The sequence below is a fragment of the Dasypus novemcinctus genome, chromosome 7 (assembly GCF_030445035.2).
Source record: "Dasypus novemcinctus isolate mDasNov1 chromosome 7, mDasNov1.1.hap2, whole genome shotgun sequence".
NCBI lineage: Eukaryota > Metazoa > Chordata > Mammalia > Cingulata > Dasypodidae > Dasypus > Dasypus novemcinctus.
The window spans coordinates 44,761,876-44,782,303 of record NC_080679.1 but is presented as its reverse complement, the minus strand read 5'-3'; the positions used below and the strand labels follow the sequence as shown (position 1 = coordinate 44,782,303).

The window sequence follows — 20,428 nt, the reverse complement described above, 5'->3', positions numbered from 1 at the left end:
AACTTTCTGGTGAGATCATGTGCACCTTGGGCACAATCTTCAGTGCCTCTCTCGTGGCTGATATCACATCAAATGACATGCATAAACTGGGTATGGACTGGCAACTGTGATCAGATGTGTTTGTGCACAGCCTGGTTTGGTTATGGAGAAGGACTGTGGAGAAAACTGTCTAACCCACTATCCCTTTGCAGATTGGATTCATGAACAATGGTGTGATCAAAGCTGCTGATGTTGAATATTATGTCAATGGTGGATGCACTCTCGATGAGTCTGAGTGGGTAAATATCTTTCCCATCAGTTGCCAGTTGAACTGTGTATATCACACTTTACTAGCATAAATATTTGTCTTACAAATTAGATAAATTCTGTGAAGGCTTCGAGATAGATTTAAAATGGAAAAAAAGTGGCTTTGACGTAAAGTTTTATTTTGTTTTGTTTTAATCCAGGTGATAGAGTTCGTTGTGCTGAAATCTGAAAATGCATATTATATTCCTAATTTCCGGTGCCGGGGTAGGGCTTGCAAAACAAATTTGCCATCCAACACTGCCTTCCGTGGATTTGGCTTTCCCCAGGCTACGGTGGTAGTTGAAGCTTACATGACTGCTGTGGCATCCCAGTGTAACTTACTCCCTGAGGAGGTAATCAGTAAGAAACCCCAACAGAATTCTGACATCATTGATTCAAATGGATCTTGGGTACTGACATTATGTCAGCCTATATTTGGGTTCAAAGAAATAAAGTACATTGAATGTATATCTGTTAGCTTTTGCTGCATAACAGATCACCACATAACTAAGTGCCTTCAAACAACAAAAGTATTTCTTATAATTTTGTGGGTCATCTGAGTAGTACTTCTGGTCTAGACCAACTCAACTGGAGCATTATGTTCTAAGATGGCCTCGCTTACATGTCTGGTAGTTGTCAGGCTGGTTAGTCTAACGGGGGTGCCTCAGTTGGGAAGGATCATCTCTGCTCCACAAAGTCTCTCATCCTTGGATGGGCTAGCCCTGACTTGTTCACATGGTGGTGGTGGTAACAGAGTTCCCAAGAGCAGCAAAGACATGGCAAGCCCAAATGCTTAAGCACTTTCAAGTTTCTGCTTCCTTGTATGTATATCGCCCCATTGGCCAAAGTAAGGCACATGGCCAAGCCCTAATCGATATGACACCACCCAAGGACATGACTACCAGGAGTGGTATGATTGCAGCCATTTGTGCAAACATTCGACCAAAGTTCAAGATTTTAAGAAGCTAATTTGAGGACAGTTAAGAATAAGGCACCATTGTGTAGGAATAAAAGAACTTACTTTGAGTCACGAAAATTTTGTATAATCACCAGCAAAATTTGTGATAGGGCTAATAGCACCTACTATTCCTCAGGGTTACTGTAAAGTTTAATTAGAGAGGCTGGAGTACGTGAAGTGTTCAGTAATAGTTTCTATCATCATCATTATCATAGTGTGTATGTCCATACACTTGAACTTGCTTATTTATAGTTATTCAAATAGTTATTTCTTTTTTAGAAAGACTTTCTTCATATTAGGAATATAGTGAAACACATGCTTCACATATGGAACAAGCATCTATCCTTAAAGTCCATTTTATTTTCTCCTCTTGAAGGTTAAAGAAATAAACATGTATAAGAGAATTAGCCAAACAGCCCATGAGCAGACCTTTAATCCAGAGCCATTGCAAAGATGCTGGAAAGAATGTCTGGAGAAATCTTCATTCCATGCTAGAAAACTAGCTGCAGAAGAATTTAACAAGAAGAATTACTGGAAGAAGAGGGGGCTTGCTGTGATCCCCATGAAATTTACCGTCGGTGTCCCTGTGGCCTACTACAGTCAGGTGAGACTGGGAGAGAGGTCTTCTCATCAGAAGACCTTTTCCAAAAGATTGGCTGTGTGGAAAAAGTTATCCACAACTAGAGATGCAACTAGAGATGGTCCCTGCTGGGGAGAGACAAGAAACTAGGGCAATTTCTTGTAGCAAGAAACAGAAAGAGGTTAGACCAAGGTTGGGAAACACAGGGCAGATGACGGGACATGGTATTGGGGAAACTCAGAAAGAAGTCAACAGACAGGGGTCTTGCAAACATGGGTATTGGGGTTTGGGGTAAGATTTCAAACCCATGAGAGAACTATGGGAAACCAGAGAAGCCCCTTTCTTCCAAATTTCTTTGTGGCAGCAGTAGGGTCATTTGAAGACAGAGCTTCTAAAACCACATGAGAACAAATGGAGCTACCCCCATTCACACAACAACTTAAAGTCACTACATTGAAGCTCAGTGACTACTAATATCTCCTTTTCAGTTCTGCCATAAATGGTTTTTAATGGGGTTCCATTTCTTATTCTTTTAGTTTTTGCTGCTACTCCCACCAATTTCCATATGTTCCCATAATCATATCTTTGCAAAGGAAAGAATAAAGGTCCTCAGCATGATGTGAACGAGATGTCCCAAGTTCTCTCTTACCAAAACTATCTCCCCTACACATTCTTCCTCTGAGTCCACTAACAAAGTAGAAAGCAAACTGAGGAGAGAAGGGAAGGCTAGGAACACTGCACTGCTTGGAGCAGATTTCAGTCTTCTCCCCAGGAAGTGTTTCTCAAGCCTGAACAATATGCAGAACCCCTTGAAAGGAAAAATTTTATTGTAGACTCTCAATGTTTGCTTACAACATTCATTTTAATCTTATTTAACTATGCACAATCATAAAAAAAATTGTAGTTCTTCTGCCTTTGCAAAACACAAATGAACTCTTAAGTTAAATAAAGATAAAGCTATTAAATGCCAGAAATAATCAAAATATCAGTATTGATCTAATATGATGGATGATAATGATTTTCTAAAACTAAATCCCCATTCACAAAATGATGGTGTGTTTTTGTTTGGTAAAAGCTGCTGGCAGCAATATACCAGAAATGGATTGGCTTTTACAAAGGGAATTTATTAGGTCAAAACCTTACAGTTTCTGAGGCTCTGAAAATGTCCAATTGAAACATCAACAGGAGGTTCTTTTCTCCCCGAGGGCTGACTGCTGGTGGCCCTAGAGTCCCCTCTTGTGGCAGGGCACAGTGGTGGCATCTGCTGGTCTTGTTCTCTGCCTTCTCCTCCTGGTCTTATTGCCTTAAGCTTCGGTTGCTCAATCTATGGCTTTTCTCTCTCCTGGGTTACTTGGTTTCAGTTTCTGGAGGTTTCTCTCTGTCTCTGCAGCTTCTTTCTGTCATCTGTGACTTTTTTATTCCTCCATTTACAAAAAAATCCAGTAAGAGGATAAGACCCACCCTGGGTCATGCAATCTAATCAAAGGCCCTTAACTGAGATAATTTAATCAAAAGGTCCCATCTACAGCAGGCTTACATGCAGGAGAATGAATCAGCCCTAAGTACAGGATTTTCTGGGGCCCACAAAACTTCTAAGTTCCATGTGGTGGTTCTGGCTGCTGTGACACAAGCTGTTCTTAAGTCTTTATCCTAAACGTCTATGTCCAGTGTGATGATTCACTCTCCCACCTCTCATCTCTAATATGCTCCATCAATTAAAGTAGTCCTACTTGGTGCTCACACTGTCATCAACATGAGCTCTACTATGTGGCAATACTCATTTATACATGGTCATCCATTGCTTTCATTAGATTGTCGTGGAGATGAAAACACAAAGTTTCTTGTAGAGAACTTGATGGTCTTAAGAATACAGTCATAGACCCAGGAAACTGGCAGAGATGAGGTAGTCGGTATTTTGAACACTAGCGTGCAGGTTGCTGGGCCACTTGCATCAGCACATGATGGAATTGCTACTTGCTGAACCATTCCAAATAGCCCAGCCCCGCTCCCTCCTGTGGTCTGGTCCCTGGAGCAATATGCATATTCTGTGACTTCTTCAGTTGGAGTAACCAGCCACAGAGATGGACAGTCATGGTTGGTTTCAAGGAAGCAGCATGGCATGGTTAAGGAGGCTGCCACACTCAGATTAGGTTATGATTTCCAGTCCTCAGTCAGTTATAAACTAGATACCTGGCTTTGGCCAAGTCTGCCCTTCTCTCAGCTTCTATTCCCCCTCCTACAAAGTGAAGAGGTTGAACTAAATCAATGTATCCTAGCCAATCATCAGAACCACCTAGGAGCTTTAAAAAAAAACAAAAAACCCAGGCTTCACCTCCAACCTGCTACTAAATTGGAATTTCCAGAGCAGGGCCCATACCCCTCCTCTACCATGATTCTAAAGATTAGCAGCATTTGGAAACCCTAAAAACATCTTAAGTTTCTTCCAGCTCCTCTACTATCCTGTGCCAGGAAACTTACTTATGCAGATTCAATTTGCTTTAAAATTAATTACCATGGCCAGTGAGAGCAGGATTATAAAATGTGCAGGTAGGGCTTTGGAGAGGCAGTTCCCAACACAACCACATCAAGGCCTCCAATTGGCAGAAGACTCTAGTGAGAGGGGAAACGAGATGCCATTCATACATCTACATTGACCATTCTCAAGTCCAGGATTTATTGCAAGGGGTTGTCTGTGGCCACAGATAATGACTTTCTTCTCTAGTATAAAAAATGAGAGATTGGATCAATGAAACAAAATCTTTGCTCTGGCAACCTCAGCTGAACTCACAGCAACATTTGGCTGCATCATTTTCCAAACTGACTTTATAATTATTTTCTCCCAGGCAGCCGCTCTAGTCCACATCTATCTAGATGGTTCTGTCTTGGTGACACATGGTGGCTGCGAAATGGGACAAGGCCTTCATACCAAAATGATTCAGGTGAGATAAGTGTCCATCTTCTCCACTGTAGATGAATATAGCATTTTACAATCAACTTAACAGATTTTTTCATGTTAAACAGGAGAAATGCCATCACACTCAATATTCAGATCAATTGTAAGTCTCATCCTGATTTCAGGAACACAGAAATGTAGAAGGGTAAAGGAGGTAGATGTTAGAATTGAGAAAATATATTATTCCTCCTCCATACAAAAGAATCAAGTCTATAGGTCTTGCACAAAATGTGATTCCAGTTTTAAAAGATAAGATACTTTCTTCAAGTTCTGTGGCAGTTGTCCAAAGCAACATTGAGTTAACTCAAGGCAGCAATTAGAAATGAATGCATTTCTTTGCTCTTGTGTTGTGTTGATGCAGGCTAACAAGTGAAAGAGGTGAAGCAGTTGATGAAAAAATGTATTAATCAAGAAAAGTATCATTTCAGTGAGGGTTGACCCTTATCTTCAGTGAGGGTTGACCCTTATCTTCAGAGTAAAGGAGAAAGTAGATAAATCACTGGTTGTTGCAACTGTCCTTTTGGAATTTTTCTGATCCTTTTCAGGGACTTCAGGGGCTTGAACATTAATATTTGATTTATTAAAATAAAAATTGACATTAAAAATCAATGCATTTATGGGAAACCGACTTTGGCCCAGTGGTTAGGGCGTCAGTCTACCACATGGGAGGTCTGCGGTTCAAGCCCCGGGCCTCCTTGACCCGTGTGGAGCTGGCCCATGCGCAGTGCTGATGCGCGCAAGGAGTGCCGTGCTACACAGGGGTGTCCCCCGCATAGGGGAGCCCCACGCGCAAGGAGTGCACCCATGAGGAGAGCCGCCCAGCGCGAAGGAGGGAGCAGCCTGCCCAGGAACGGCGCCGCCCACACTTCCCGTGCCGCTGACGACAACAGAAGCGGACAAAGAAACAAGACGCAGCAAAAAGACACAGAAAACAGACAACCGGGGGAGGGGAGGGGAATTAAATAAATGAAAATAAACTTTAAAAAAAAAAAAAATCAATGCATTTAGTAGGATGAGAAATTGTGTTCTTAGAATTCACAATCTACTTAGAAACACCACATAACTGGCTATTACATACATTACTTCAAGGTAGTGTTTCTAATTTGTTGAAAGAGCAAGAGATTATTTGTGATAGGTAATTTTTCCTTCCTTTCTTTAATGCAAAATAAAAATTTGTGGGATGCGACATTTGAGTCAAAAATGTGTGTGGAAGTAAAGCTTCTCTCCTGAGACATGGCTGGCCACAAGTCTTAGAAGTACAACTTTTGCAATGCCATTTAAAATCTTCAAACACATCAATCTACATATAAAATTTAAGATGCTATCTTAAATATTTGGTACTATTAAGAATATAGCCAGTCTGTATACCCAGTTCTAAAAAGAATTTAAAAGGCATGTAGTGTGGGGGCTTAAAGTCCATTAAATAACTAATAGTTTTCTTCCTCTCCTTGCAGGTGGCTAGTCGAGAACTGAACATCCCCCAGTCCTACGTACACCTCTCAGAAACCAGCACGATTACAGTGCCCAATGCCAGCTTCACAGCGGGATCAATGGGGACAGACATCAATGGGAAAGCCGTGCAGGTGATTTTCCTTTCATTTCTCACAGTCACCCAGTGACAGTGCTGGAAGAGACAGTGGTCCTTTTATGGAAGATGCAACAGGCCCAAGAGGTCAAATGGCTGGTTCTCGGTTGCTTTGCTAATTACCAGCGGAGCTGAGACTCTGAGCCACGTGGTCTGAGGCTCCCTTTCAGGGCTCCTCTGTGGCGCTGGGCTGGTTTTCCTAATTAGGATTCTGATGAATGTGAAAACCTGCACCTTTGACAACCTCCCTTCACCTTAGATAAGAGCTTCTCTCCCATCTCCCTCCCTGGTACAGAGCAGGAATTTGGAGCAGTCCAACCGCTGACAGGGCATCCTGGTTGCATGGACAGGCTTGGGTGGGGCATTTGATCTCTCTAGGAACCCGTTTCCTCTTCTGCAAAACTGGGGATAGAAATGTCACCCTCAGCACCGAATAGCTGGGTGGATTGCAGAGAGAGTGCAATAAAGTCAATCCCACCACCTTTCTCTCCATCCCCCAAACTCAAAAAACTGCTATTCGGCCATTAGTCACCCACAGAGACTGTCCCCACAAAATGATTAATAAACTGGATGAAAGAGAAAAATTCAGCCTGTCCAATGTGCCCACACATCACTTGAGCCATGGTTTCCCAAAGTGTTCCTTGGAACAGCAGTCGCATGAAATGCTCCATGAGGAAAAAAGCTTCTACAGGCAAGTTAGGAAAATGTCAAATACTACATCCCACTCATTGGGACTTAGAACACACATTAGCATGCTAAAGGCTCTGACAAGCCCTGCAGCAAAGAAACATATTTAAATTGTTTCACTGTTATTCTCAAGCTTATTTTACCTTCAAAGCATCTTATTAGTATAACCCCTCTTAACATCCTATGAAGCCCCAGCCAGAGAAACAACACTCTGGAAAATTTTAATTTTGATAAAGCATCTAGATAACTGAATCTATTTTTAAACTTTCATCCAGATGCTGTTGTTATGCAGGCACAAGTGGCAGAGAGGCACTCAACACACAACTAGGCATTTTCTCATGCACTGTCAAAGGAGGGACATGAAAAAATGAGGAAACTAAAATATCATTGGAAAGAATTTGATTTTTTTTTATTAATGAAGAGTCTTAAGAAAAGCCATAAATGAGTGTGATTTCTCATTTATTTTATTGATTCATCATTGATTTAACAAAACTTTATTAATATCCTACTATATGTCAGGTCCTATTCTAAGCACTAGGAGAATAGCAATAAATAAAAAGGGACAAATTTCAAAGAATGATCCCAAAGAGATGACTTTTATTAGGCTTGAGATAGAAAGCCCTTCCTATACTCCCTCCCTGAAAAATGGGGTTCACAGCCTACCAATAACCTTCTCCAAGAAAATATTTCTATGTCAGACCTTTCAACCTTTTCCACCTCAGTCCTTTTGTACCAGTGAGTGGGTGAGGGGTAGTTTGGCCACCTCCCCCGCAAGTCCTAACTAGGAGATAAAGCAACTCGAATTGGAATCATCCTTAGCCTAAAATGAGTTTAAAAAAAAAAAAAAAAAGTCCTTTGATATCCTATTAATAATACATAAATAAGAAGTATAATGGCAGGTGTCCTGAACCAAACTAAAATAAGGAAAGAGAAAATGAAAGTGTTGGGCAACAGGGAAATCAGTCAAGGCGTTGCTTGGTGATACTTGAGCCGGTGCCTGAATGCAGAAAGAAAAGACGCCATGGAGGTACTTGGGAGCAGAGGAAACTGGGAGCGCGCTTCTTGTGCTTGGGGAGCAGAGAACAGGTCAAGGTGCTGGCGCAGAGAGAACAAAGGGGAGCAGGGTAGAAGAGGTAAGAAAGCTGAGGGGTGAAGTTGGGGGACAGATGAACGCTGCTGAAGCTGGATAATGAGACCAAGGGGTTATTATACTAGTCTCTCTACGTTGGAATGTTTGAAATTTTCCATAACGCAAGGGAGGCTGGCAAAATGAGTCCCTGGCATTCGGAGTTTCAATAGGAGGAGGCAACTCTGCCAAGAAATACAAGGCATTTGTATTTCAAACAAAGGAAGGGGTTCAGAAGGTCACAAAAGAATGATAAATGTTCACTGCAAAATCTTACTATCTTAAAGCATAAACTCATCTTGGGAGAGACTGTCAGGGTGTCAGGTTTAAGGTTATGCACAGGAGGGTGGTGGGTGGGGCATGTTAAGGGGAAGAATCTCTGCTATTTGGACAGGCATGGGATCTCTAGAACTCCTGTTTGCCTTGCTTGTGGCATCCATTTGTGATGAGGTCCATGATTGAAAACTGAATGAACCGTCACAGATGGAACATATGACAGCTGGAAATCTCCCTAATACAGGAGAAGCCAGAGACCATTTCCCAAAGAGGAAGGTGATAGGAAAGCCACTCTGAGGCTGAGACAGAATAAGGGCAGACATGTAAGTGGATTCACATTGGAACTAAACAAAAACCAGCTGGAGTCCATGGACACCCGGGGCTCTGCAAGTGTCTTCTCAGGAGCCTGAGATTCCACCACGATAATTTTAAATTTCCGTTTCAATGATAATTCTTTAATTAAATAAGCACAATTTTGGTCATTGGAATGACACTTTGTAAGCAGTACTGCCATTAGATCTCTGCCCGCATTTGGGACCAAGAAATGTACTTTGTGGTAAGGCAACAACAAAAGACCAGATGGACTTGAGTCATAAATGATATTTTCTTGTCCAGTGAAGAGCAGATGATGGCAAGGGATAAAATGCAACACTAGTGGCTATTCAAATGAAGAGTAGAGAGAAAGTTGATTCATTAACAGCATGCAATAGGTATGCAAATCTCAAAAGAATCTGTGCCACAGGAGGCAGCACTATTTTCACATTTCAAACAGCAGTTTTGAAATAAAAAAAATCATCCGTCAATTAAATTAATGTTATTCTGAATTTTATTAGTGTATAGTTTGCACACTTTGTCACTTTGTTTTTGTTTCATAGTTATGAAAGAGGTATAACTCTAAGGAGACTAGAGACTAGCTTTCTGTTAACATATATATAAACAATATTATTATAAAAATAATTTAAGTCAAGACTGCAAGATCCACAAGAACATTTTTTCCTTCAGAAGGGTTCCATAGATTACTCAAGTCTAAGACACCCTGCCTAGAGGACTGTTTACGCAGATTCATAAAACTGGCAGTCTGTGTATTTGAGTTGATTTCAATATCTAATGTTTTGCTGCCTCTCGTGCCTTTTTTTCTGATGCCGTTTCAAATATTTATTTTTAAGAATGCCTGCCAAATTCTATTGGACCGTCTTCAGCCCATCATCAGAAAAAACCCTAAAGGAAAATGGGAGGACTGGGTGAGTGTTCTCTTTAGCATCACTGAAGGAAAGGCAAATCCATCCAGATAGGTACAAGTCTTAAATGCATGGACTGAGTGGTGGGACCTACTGAAGAATCAAAGCATTTGTTCACAGTTACTACTATTTTTCCAAAAGGGTTAAAGAAAGGGCTATGTTAATTGAAATTTGCCTTTATTTCAGAGCCTCATTGCTCACAGAGTATGATAAATCTCATGGGCTCTAGAGTAAAACACAACTGGGGCTGCAAGCCTCTTAGCCCCTCAGTGCCTCGGGGCCTTGGTTTACTCACCTGTACAATGGAGAGAATAGCAGTCTTAATAAAAAGGATTATTTTATGATTAATAGTTAACATTATTATAGTGTCCATTATTATCATTATTTCACCCCAGTTTACTTTATTCCAGTAGGGAAACTGACGTATCATTTGCTGAGACAGCCAGTGGAATTCTTGGGAACAAAGCAGGATACAAATAAATATAATATATGCAAGCATTCCTGTGTACACAAGTACATAAATATGACATAGCCCCCTCCCCAATTTAAATGGGTGAAAAATAACAAACTTTCCTGAGTGCAACCCTCAAAAAGAGCGGGTCCCAGAGCGCAGCTAACATTTAAGCACCTTCCTTGAAAAGCATGACCTGTAGCTTCTATGCAGGAGTTAAGTCTCACTTGAAGTAAACAAGTAAATGTGAATTTCCTACCAAAGAGAAGAGGTGAGCCCAGCAGGAAGGCATTTTTCATTACTTTTCCCAAACAGATATTTCTTTGTAACCAATCATCTTTTCCAGATTACAGAAGCCTTCCACAAATCCATCAGCCTCTCAGCTACCGGATATTTCAAGTAAAGGACGTTTTTACCATGGCTTAAACTACGCACAGGCGAGGGTGATACACACTGATCAACCTGAGCATGCCCGGTGGTGCTGGAGCTTGGCTGTGCCCAGTGTTAACTCTTTAGTCGCTGGATCATGAATGGGGGGGGGGGGGGGCAAGTCCTGGGGGAGGACCAGGGGCCTCCCTGGGGTCACAGCTATTTACCAACCAGAAGGGGGACACCTCAGCTATCCACATACACCCTGACCATCCCAGTAACAGCTCTGATGGGTAAGGGTGTGACACCAATGGATCTTCTCTGGGTGGCTTACAGCTGCTTTCACCGTGGTCCTCTGGCAGGAGAAGGGGTGAGGAAAACGGTGATGAGAGCAGGAGGCCTTTGGCCACGGGTCAAGGATGCTGCCTGCAGCCCCTGCCTGGCAGCCGTTCTGCTCTGTTCATCTCCAGGACCAAGCACAGCGGGGTGCTCAGACCACTGCGGGGAAAGCGGCTTTTCCTTTTCAGCCCTGATATCTCTTCTCAGAGGCTACCAGACAAATATGGACTGGGAGACCGAAAAAGGTGACGCTTTTCCGTATTACGTTTATGGAGCATCCTGCTCTGAAGTTGAAGTCGACTGTCTGACCGGAGCGCATAAGGTAAAGAGCAACGTTTGGATTCCCCATCTTCATTGTATAAACATAGACTTTAAATGCATTGCTGTATTTTCTATGCTGTAACAATAATCGACTTGACCGTCTTAGTGGAAGAACCAAGAACAGATAAATAATTTTCATAAAGTCCTATTTTAAACAAATAATATTTTCCATTGTATATTTTCTCTTGGCACAGCTGCTTAGGACTGACATCTTCATGGATTCTGCCTTCAGCATAAACCCAGCCGTCGACATCGGACAGGTGTGTAACACCAAAACCACCGCGGGGGGTTCTGTCAATTCCATTTAGCAGCTATTCTTTCCATCCTCCAAATGTTGCTCCTACTTGGTGCAGGTGTTCTTCAATATATACTGTATATTGAACACTTACACATGAGTAAAATACTGTAAAAATACCCAAAAATGTTAACAGCTGTGTGGCAAGAATATGTGATTTATTCTGTCTTATAATTCTCTGAGCTTCCTAGTTTTTCTTCAATGAACATATTCATAATTAGGAAACATTATAAAATATATAATATTAAAGTTATATTAGCATTCACATGTATGTATAGAGGATACATTTACAGAGACTACACAATTGAGAGAAATACAGGGGGGAAACAAATATGTTTAAATTTAATTTTTCCCCTCTTGCTGAATTTAATTCTGATTGTCATCTCACAAATATAAAATTAACTCAGCCACTATCTTTTTAAACTTAGAGTGGGTGTAGCTTTGCTTTTTCTAGCCTGATTTCTTGAAGTGTGGCCAGTGGTCCAGCCACATCGGCCCAGGCCAGACCTGCTAACCAGCTCCCAGGTGAGGCAAAAGCCACTGGTCCAAAATCCTAACTTCCGTACCAAGGATCTGGGGAGACTGAGTAGCTTGGGATCAAACCCAGACAGACACATGGGGTTTTCACTTGCCAACAGTTTCTGGCAGTCCCAAGCCCTAAGGGGTCTGTGTAATTGGCTGATGGACCAAGGAACAATTTTATTGGTCTCTCAGTGTTTCTTTCTTTTTTTCTTTTTTTTTTTTTTTGCCAAGCCATTTTATTGAGGGACTTCTAGGGGGTCGAGGAAGGGTGGGGACGAGGTTTGACATCAGCAAACCAGCAGGGACCTCCAGATCTCGCAGCTGCAAAAAGCCTCAGTTTTAGTTGTGTTTTGCTTTGTTTAAAGATATTTAGATTACACAAAATGTTACACAAAAAATAAGGGATTCCCATATGCCCCACTCCCCACATCTCCCACCCTTCCCCACGTTACCAACTTCTGTCATTAGTATGGTACATTCATTGCAACTGATGAACACATTGGGAGCATTACCCCTAAGCCTGGATTATAGTTTACGTTGTAGTTTGCCCTCTCTCCTACTCAGTTATGTAGGTTGTGGCAAAATATATAATGGCCTGTGTCTGTCATTACAATGTCATTCAGGGCAATTCCAAGTCCTGAAAATGCCTCCACATTACACCTCTTTTTCCCTGTCCCTGCCTTCAGCACCTCCAGTGGCCACGGTCTCCACATAAGGATATAATTTCTTCCATTGCTAGAATCACACTAAGTCTATAGTAGAATGCCAGTAAGTCCACTCTAGTCCATACTTTATTCCCCGGTCCTGAGGATTCTGGGATGGTGATGCCCACTCCACCTCTGATTGACCCCCGGCAACAGGAGCTCTTATAGTGCCTATTGGAATTGTGGATTCCTGGGCCCACCCCAAACCCAGTCTTACTCCATCATAACTTTGCTAGACTAGGTCTTAGAATCTGTATATATAACCTGCACCCAAAATTATTCTTGAGCATATGAAGTTTGAGAACTTCAACTACCCCCACAGCTACCACTACCACCTGCTGTCTTCTGTCACACGCGCCTTGCCCCTGCTTACCCCACCCCACCCCAGCTGATGTCTGACTCTTCACTGATTATGCAAAGGCAGAAAGGGAGAGGGTTATGGTCAGGAAAACCTTACAATTGCCCAATTGAAAAAAAGAAAAAAAACAAACCAGAAGAGGTTAGACTGTATTGCTTGGGCTTAGATCTTTTCCTTTAGAGATAAGCAGTGTTATTTCCAAATTTAGCATTTAAAGTTACTTACCATATTCCTAAATCTTGTGTTTTAATAAAACATAGCTGTAACTACCCTACAATTTTTATAACCTGACATCCAGGCAGACACCCCCTTTAAAGGGGACATTTTTCCTAGAGTATTTTAGTTTGTAAATAGAACTCAACTTAATTTTTAATAAATACAGTTATTTCCTCCAACCTACACTGTTTAACACTGCATTCCAGTCTCCATAGTAATTTAATAAGGGAAGTAAAGAAATTCAGATGCTGCAATAAACTATAATGTCCAGGTTCCATTTGTTCCTTTAATGTTAGCTTATTTAAAAAACAACAACAACTTTATTTCAACTTCAAAAAACAAAACAATGGACAAAAGGCATCTCAACAAATTATGGAAGCATTACTTTGAAAGAAAATCCCTGTCCAGGCACATTTATCTTATTTAATCCTAAAAACAAACTTGATTATTTCTCGAGTGTTCCAAAAGATGAATGAGTACAGATAGGTTAAATGACATTTGTCATCTAATTCAACATTTACTGAGAATCTACATACCAGGCACCCAGCTAAGCACAGAATGCAAGAAGGCCCAGGCCTCAATATACTTATAAGCTAGGGGGAGGTGGGGGAGAAAGAGAGGGAGCGAGAGACAAGGAAAATAACATAAGATTGACATCACGATGGGGAGTGTGTTCAAAGTGTAGTGAGCCTGGAGGGAGCAGTCTGAAAATCCACGTGTGGGAAGAAGGTAGTGCAGGGAGGGCCCAAAAGGCTCCAGAGAGGTGGTGATTCTTCAGCTGGAACCTGGAGGATGAAAAGGAATTTTCCAGGTGGACAAGGTAAAATGGGGCGGGCTGAAGAGAGGCAGGTGGAACTGCATGTACAAAAGGCTTGGGGATGAGAATGAACCTGGAGGGTTTGGAGATTTGCCAGGAACTGGCCAAGTGTCAGGTACCTGGAGTGTGGGGTACCTAGGGAAGGACTGCTGGGCAAGGTGAGCAGGTAAGAGATGCAAAGGACCCTTTGTCAAGTCCATTGAAGTGCTGCCAAGTATGGCTTACTATGGTTCAGAGCTCCATTTTCATTCATGCTAGAGTATTTATTTGGCCCAATATCCTATCCTAATGATCTGTGAACCCTTTGGTTGTAGATTGAGGGAGCATTTATCCAAGGCATGGGATTATATACCATAGAAGAACTGAAATACTCCCCGGAAGGTGTGCTTTATTCTCGGGGTCCGGATGAATACAAAATACCCACTGTTACTGAGATACCAGAAGAGTTCTATGTCACTTTGGTGCATTCCCAAAACCCCATAGCCATCTACTCATCCAAGGTAAGAGCGTAAAACCCCGTCTTTCAAAAACTAACAAAATAGCCCTCTGAATTTTCTTTTTTTAATACCTTTTTTTAAAAGACTTATTTATTTCTCTCCCCTTCCCCCCTCAACCCCACTCCCCCCAAACCCCCTTTGTCTGCTCTCTGTGTCCATTCACTGTGTGTTCTTCTGTGACCACTTCTATCCTTATCAGTGACACCGGGAATCTGTGTTTCTTTTTGTTGTGTCATCTTGCTCAGCTCTCCGTGTGTGCAGCACCATTCTTGGGTAGGCTGCACTTTCTTTCACGCTGGGCTGCTCTCCTTACAGGGCACACTCCTTGCGCATGGGACTCTGCGGGCAGCGGCGGGCCTCCGGGAGGGTCGGCGGTTGGCCGGGCGGGCTTTCCGGACGGGGGCTGCCTCACGGTCGAAGGAGAGGAGGGGGTTCGGCACGAAGCCGTTGGGCCCTCGCTCTCTCCGCTCAGGCACGGGGGACGCACGGTGCAAGCACGGTGCAAGCAAGAACACCACGGAGACAAGGTCTAGGCACAAGTCTACTTTATTGTTGAAGGGGACATGGTTTTATAGGGTCTAGGGATACGTAAAGGGACTTGATTGGTGCCGGCGGGTGCTGTTGCTTGCGTAGGTGGTTACTGGACAGTAAGCTGGCTAAGAGGTTAGGAGCAAGGAAGGGGAAGGGGAAAGTGTGGGCTGTCTAGATAACGGCTAGGCGGAAGACGGAGAGGGGGAGAAGGAGGGGCAGCGCCGGCTGCCAATACTGGGCGGGAAGGAGACAGGGACAGGACTCCCCTACACGGGGTCACCCCTGCGTGGCAGGGCACTCCTTGTGCGCATCAGCACTGCGCATGTGCCAGCTCCACACAAGTCAAGGAGGCCCCGGGTTTGAACTGTGGACCTCCCATGTGGTAGGCGGACACCCTATCCATTGGGCAAGACCGCTTCCCTGAATTTTCTTACTTTTATGAACTCTAGTCCCAAAAGGAGAAAGGGAGAAGAAAGCTCACTGCAAAATGACACTCATTGACTTTAGAAAGCCAAAGTCAAATCTTCACTCTGTGGGAGATGGCAAAACAAATTTAAAAGAAACAAGAAGGGTCAAGGAGCATAGAACATCTTGACTCATTAGGCTAAGTGCCACACTGAGATAAAAATGAAGTTGCAGACAGTTTCACCAGCCCACAGCTCTGTTTTCTGCACGTTTCCCACATGTCCTCCAGACTCAGTTTTTGTTCATGCTGCTTGCCTACCTCCCCAAGTCAGAATCGGCTTTCAAACAAGTTTCTCGCTGGCACCCTGCTCTGAGGTGTCAATGGCACTGTACCTGAGGTTCTGACCCCTCGCTCCCTAGAGTCCATGGACTCTAATGGGTCCATAAAGACCTACAACAAGGCTTCTGACACAGGTGTGCAAAAAACACAATTTCCCCAATTTAAGTTCTATTCTGAGACCACATCTGGTCAGATAGATGGGCAATTTTAATCGCAGACTTTTCAGGGGTTTCCCACCCTCTCCTAGGGGAAGTCAAAATTGGGGAGGAAGGCAAGACTTCAGTCTGAATGGCCTGTGTGTCCACTTCCACAACAGACTTTGACCAGGGGCGTCTCTAAGGGCCGTCCCATCACAGGCACAACATCCCTTCTCAGGGCCTAGCCACTGCCAAATAGGGCGCAGACCTCTCCTTGCCTCAGAGGAAACCCCTCCCTCCATGGCTGCCCATTGCCCCAGGCACTGCCTTTGTCTCTGTGTTGGTCTGAGTCATCTGGGCTTTTCAAAAGCCAATGCCTAGGGAAGCAGACTTGGCCCAGTGGATAGGGCGTCCGTCTACCACATGTGAGGTCCACGGTTCAAACCCCGGGCCTCCTTGACCCGTGTGGAGCTGGCCCATGAGCAGTGCTGATGCACACAAGGAGTGCCATGCCACGCAGGGGTGTCCCCTGTATAGGGGAGCCCCACGTGCAAGGAGTGTGTGAAGCACAGATTCCCGTGCTGCTGACAACAACAGACGCAGACAAAGAACACACAGTGAATGGATACAGAGAGCAGACAACGGGGTGGGGGCGGGGGAAGGGGAGATAAATAAAATAAATAAATCTTTAAAAGAAAAAAAAAAAAGCCAATGCCTAGGAAAGCTATCCTGATGCCCTGATGTCCTGGGGCATGTTTATGTGCTACTCTGAGGACCCCACACATATTGGCATGGGAAGAAATCAACTCCAGCAATTCAGACTCACTCCATCTGCCTGCCTTCTGCCCTCCTTTCAGGGTTTGGGTGAGGCTGGAATGTTCTTGGGATCCTCTGTGCTGTTTGCCATAAATGACGCAGTGACGGCTGCTCGCAAAGAGAGGGGGCTAACCGAGACCTTCACCCTGAGTAGCCCGGCAACTCCCGAGATGATTAGGATGGCCTGTGTGGACCAGTTTACTGACATGGTAAGGGAGGGGAAGTGGGGTCACTGTCATAGTCACCCTTTACATTGACTTTCAGGTTCTTGGTATTGATTTGATCACTGAAAAAATTCAGAGCAGGTTAATTTTTTTCAATGTATATTTTCATTTTGCCTCCACCTGCCACTTCCTATATACTTCAAAGCAATTTAAAAGTGAATCAACCTCTTCAAATGATAGTTTGTTTCAGACCCAAAAGAAAAACATGCTAATTGAGGCACTGCCAATTATTTTACTTACCTAATATCAAGTAGATGTGGTAGGTTTCTTTACTAATATTTTATCAAAATGCAGTTGATGTGGTATTTTAATTACTTCAGTAACTGAATTAGGTTAATTAGATGTCTGATCTAATCAGTTATGCAGAAAATATTTGTTAAGCAAATTAATTTTAAAAACCATTTAAATGAAAAAATAAAATCATTGAGCACAACTTTGATATGGCTTAAGATTCACATACTAATAGAATAAAGTTGCGTTTTCCAGCTGCTAAAGTGTATTTTAAATTGTCATTAGAGAATTTTTTTCATTTTATGTATTGAACAACTAACTGCAGACCTAAATGAGACTTTGATATGAAAATGAGATTGCACTCAGGCCTTCGAAATTACAGTTTCTGAGTAAGATGTGCCCTATCCCAAATATAAGGAGATTATGAGGTTCAGGAGATTTAGAAGTTTATGACTTATGAGACATAAGTTTATGACTCAGGGATTGGGAGAAATATGAAAATGATATAATTTTGATAAGAATAAAATGAACTTCAACTTGTTTTTTAAAAATTTCATTTACCTTCTGAATTAAGACTTTTTCACATATTAACATTTTATTTAAAATTATCTTCCCCCTTTTGATCTTTTTTAGATTCCCAAAGATGATCCTTCAACATTTACACCTTGGTCCATCCAAGTATCTTAATCCTAGGTTTTCTGAAAAATGAAAGAATAATGACTGACCTTAAAAGTTTCAAACCAGAACAAAATACTGGTTGTCAAGGATATCCAATTGTCAAGGATAATTTTATCATTCTTTAATTATTTGAGGTTTAGGTCACTACATGATTTTGTTTTAGGATGCAATTTTTCACCAAGAGATATGAGGCCCGGAAACAAAAATTCTTATTTTAGTTTATATTATCCTAAAAATCTACACCACCATGATTTCAAAACATGGTTGGAGTTTTCACTAACCTTGAACAACTCAAGAGAGGCTGCTATTCTTGTTCTTCAGAAATCTGCTCATCGTTCAAGAAAATCAATCACCCCCAAAACTCTCTGGATTGAAGTCCCCCAGAACCAGTGGTATGCTGGTAAAAACCAGCTCTCCGGGAAAAAATCCCTAATTTGTCACATTTGCCAGTTTCCATTGTATAAATACCTTGGCCAATTCCAAGCGACCAATATGAGATCCCTGAACAGTTAGCTCTCCTGGGTAGATAAGAGCTGGCTGCAGCACTATGCAAACCACAATTCCAGGTTCCTACCACTCCCATGTGGCCTGTTTGCAAGAGGCTTAGAGAAGTAAACCATCCAAGCCTCCATCTGGCCCACATCTGCCAGGAGCCACACACATGCTGCGACCTCTTGTTTATCCCACAGGCCACTCTGAGTAAAACAACAACCTCAAATCACTCCTGAGCCCCTGTCTTGGCTTAGCATCAAAAATCTGACATCAGCACCACCTTCCTCTTGCCATTTAAGAGCACAAAATCCTCAGGGCTCTTTTTTTTTCATTTGGGGTGGGATATTTACCCAAAAAAAAGAGTACATTTTAAAGGATAGTAGGTTTCAAACATAGGATTAAAATCCTAGTTCCTTTAAAATTAAATTGATTATTCATAGGTCTATTATGTTACAAACTTAATCCATTTTACTAATTTAGATAAATATCTGCCAATGTCTAATTTTAAAATGTTTTAACAATGATACTTGGGGTAAAAGTCTAAAATACAATCTTTTTAATCAGTGTATTCAATATATGCACCCTCTCAGAGATAAAAGCACATGATCATGAGTAACTCTGGGCAAAACTGCTCGTGCTTGTTACCAGTAGAAACTTACCTTTACTATTGCATAATTGGGGGTTTGATAGAATTTTGTCCCAAGAGAAATAATATATGGCAATTGCTACATTTTCTGTGCTGCTGCTTTCAATGTAAAGTATCCATGGGGCCTAGGATGTCTTACTACTCCTGGATAAAAAGTTTATGATGGAACAGTTGTTATTATATCATCTTACAAAAAACATCAGAAAGTAGTTCTGGTCATCAAGAGGGTAGAGTGAGTTCTGTCCCCTCACAGAAGATTTAAACTATAAACAAGCACTGGAAGAACTATTTTTCTCAAAGCTCTAGAAAACAGTTAAAATGTTGCATGGAAAGCATGAGTCAAGAAAAAGGCAACTTAAAAATCGTAGGCATTCATCACCCGTGTGGAATCTAAGCCCCCTCTTGATCTAGAGGTGGAGAGGAAATCACCATCCCAGGATCCACAGAATGGAGGAATAAAATATGGACTAGAGTGGACTTACTGATATTCTACTATAAAGCTATTGTGACTAGTAATAGAAGAAATTTTAGCATCAAGGTGGAGAAAGGGGCCACAGTAGTTGCTGAGGATAGGGAGAGGGAAGAAGAGGTGTGATGAGAGGGCATTTTTGGGATTTTGAGTTGTCCTAAATGATATTGCAGGGTCAGATGCTGAAGTCTATATATCCTCCCATAACTTACTGAATGTACTGGGGGAGAGTGTGAGCTACAAGGTAAACTATTATCTATGTAGTGCAGCAGTGCTCCAAAATGTGTTCACCAAGTGCGATGAGGGTGCCGCAATGATGAGGGAGGTTGTTGGTGTGGGAGGAGTGGGGTGGGGGAGTGGGGGGTATACAGGAACATCTTATATTTTTTAATGTAATTTTTTTCTGTGATGTATATATCTTCAAAAAATACAATTTACAAAAATGATGAGGTGGGGGGTGGGGAGTGGGTTATATGGGAATCTCTTATGTTTTTTGTTTTTTGTTTTTTTAATTTTTCAATGTAACATTCCTTGAGATCTTTTAACTTTAATTAAAAAAATTATTGGAAAACCTCCTCATGGCGCCTGACTGACCCCTCCCTCCTCCCTTCCCTGGCTTGGTGTGGGGCCAGACCATGCTCCCCAAGCACATTCCTGGTCCCAGTTCTGGAGGAAGCAGAGGAACCCTCCTGCATATACTGGGAGCATGTATGTCTGTTCATCTGTCTGGTGGCAGCCTGAAAGGATGGAAATATGGCAGTCATCATGGGCTCGTATCCCAGAACTTGCCTATGGGTAGAGAGCAGCTCAAAGAACTCTCCTACAAAACAATAAAAGGAAATAAATTGCAGCTGCCTGGGGCAATTGGGCATACCTTGCAGA

General features: G+C 42.3%; 1 protein-coding gene across 2 annotated transcripts in view; it reads left to right on the top strand.

The window, feature by feature from the left end:
- The window catches only part of LOC101443649 (aldehyde oxidase 4-like), a 69,801-nt gene extending 49,680 nt beyond the window's left edge, over positions 1-20,121 (top strand). Inside the window, exons 24-35 of one of the 2 annotated variants that reach the window (XM_012525331.3) lie at positions 192-278; positions 447-638; positions 1,620-1,847; positions 4,667-4,762; positions 6,231-6,359; positions 9,617-9,691; positions 10,486-10,538; positions 11,055-11,169; positions 11,363-11,428; positions 14,395-14,580; positions 16,848-17,015; positions 17,895-20,121. In XM_012525331.3, the coding sequence (XP_012380785.3) occupies positions 192-278; positions 447-638; positions 1,620-1,847; positions 4,667-4,762; positions 6,231-6,359; positions 9,617-9,691; positions 10,486-10,538; positions 11,055-11,169; positions 11,363-11,428; positions 14,395-14,580; positions 16,848-17,015; positions 17,895-17,948 (1,449 nt within the window). In that variant the 3' untranslated portion in view covers positions 17,949-20,121. Of the gene's footprint in view, positions 1-191; positions 279-446; positions 639-1,619; positions 1,848-4,666; positions 4,763-6,230; positions 6,360-9,616; positions 9,692-10,485; positions 10,539-10,978; positions 11,170-11,362; positions 11,429-14,394; positions 14,581-16,847; positions 17,016-17,894 lie in introns of those variants that run through there. The other variant, XR_009186511.1, reaches the window with a different exon arrangement.
- Positions 20,122-20,428: the final 307 nt, after the last annotated feature.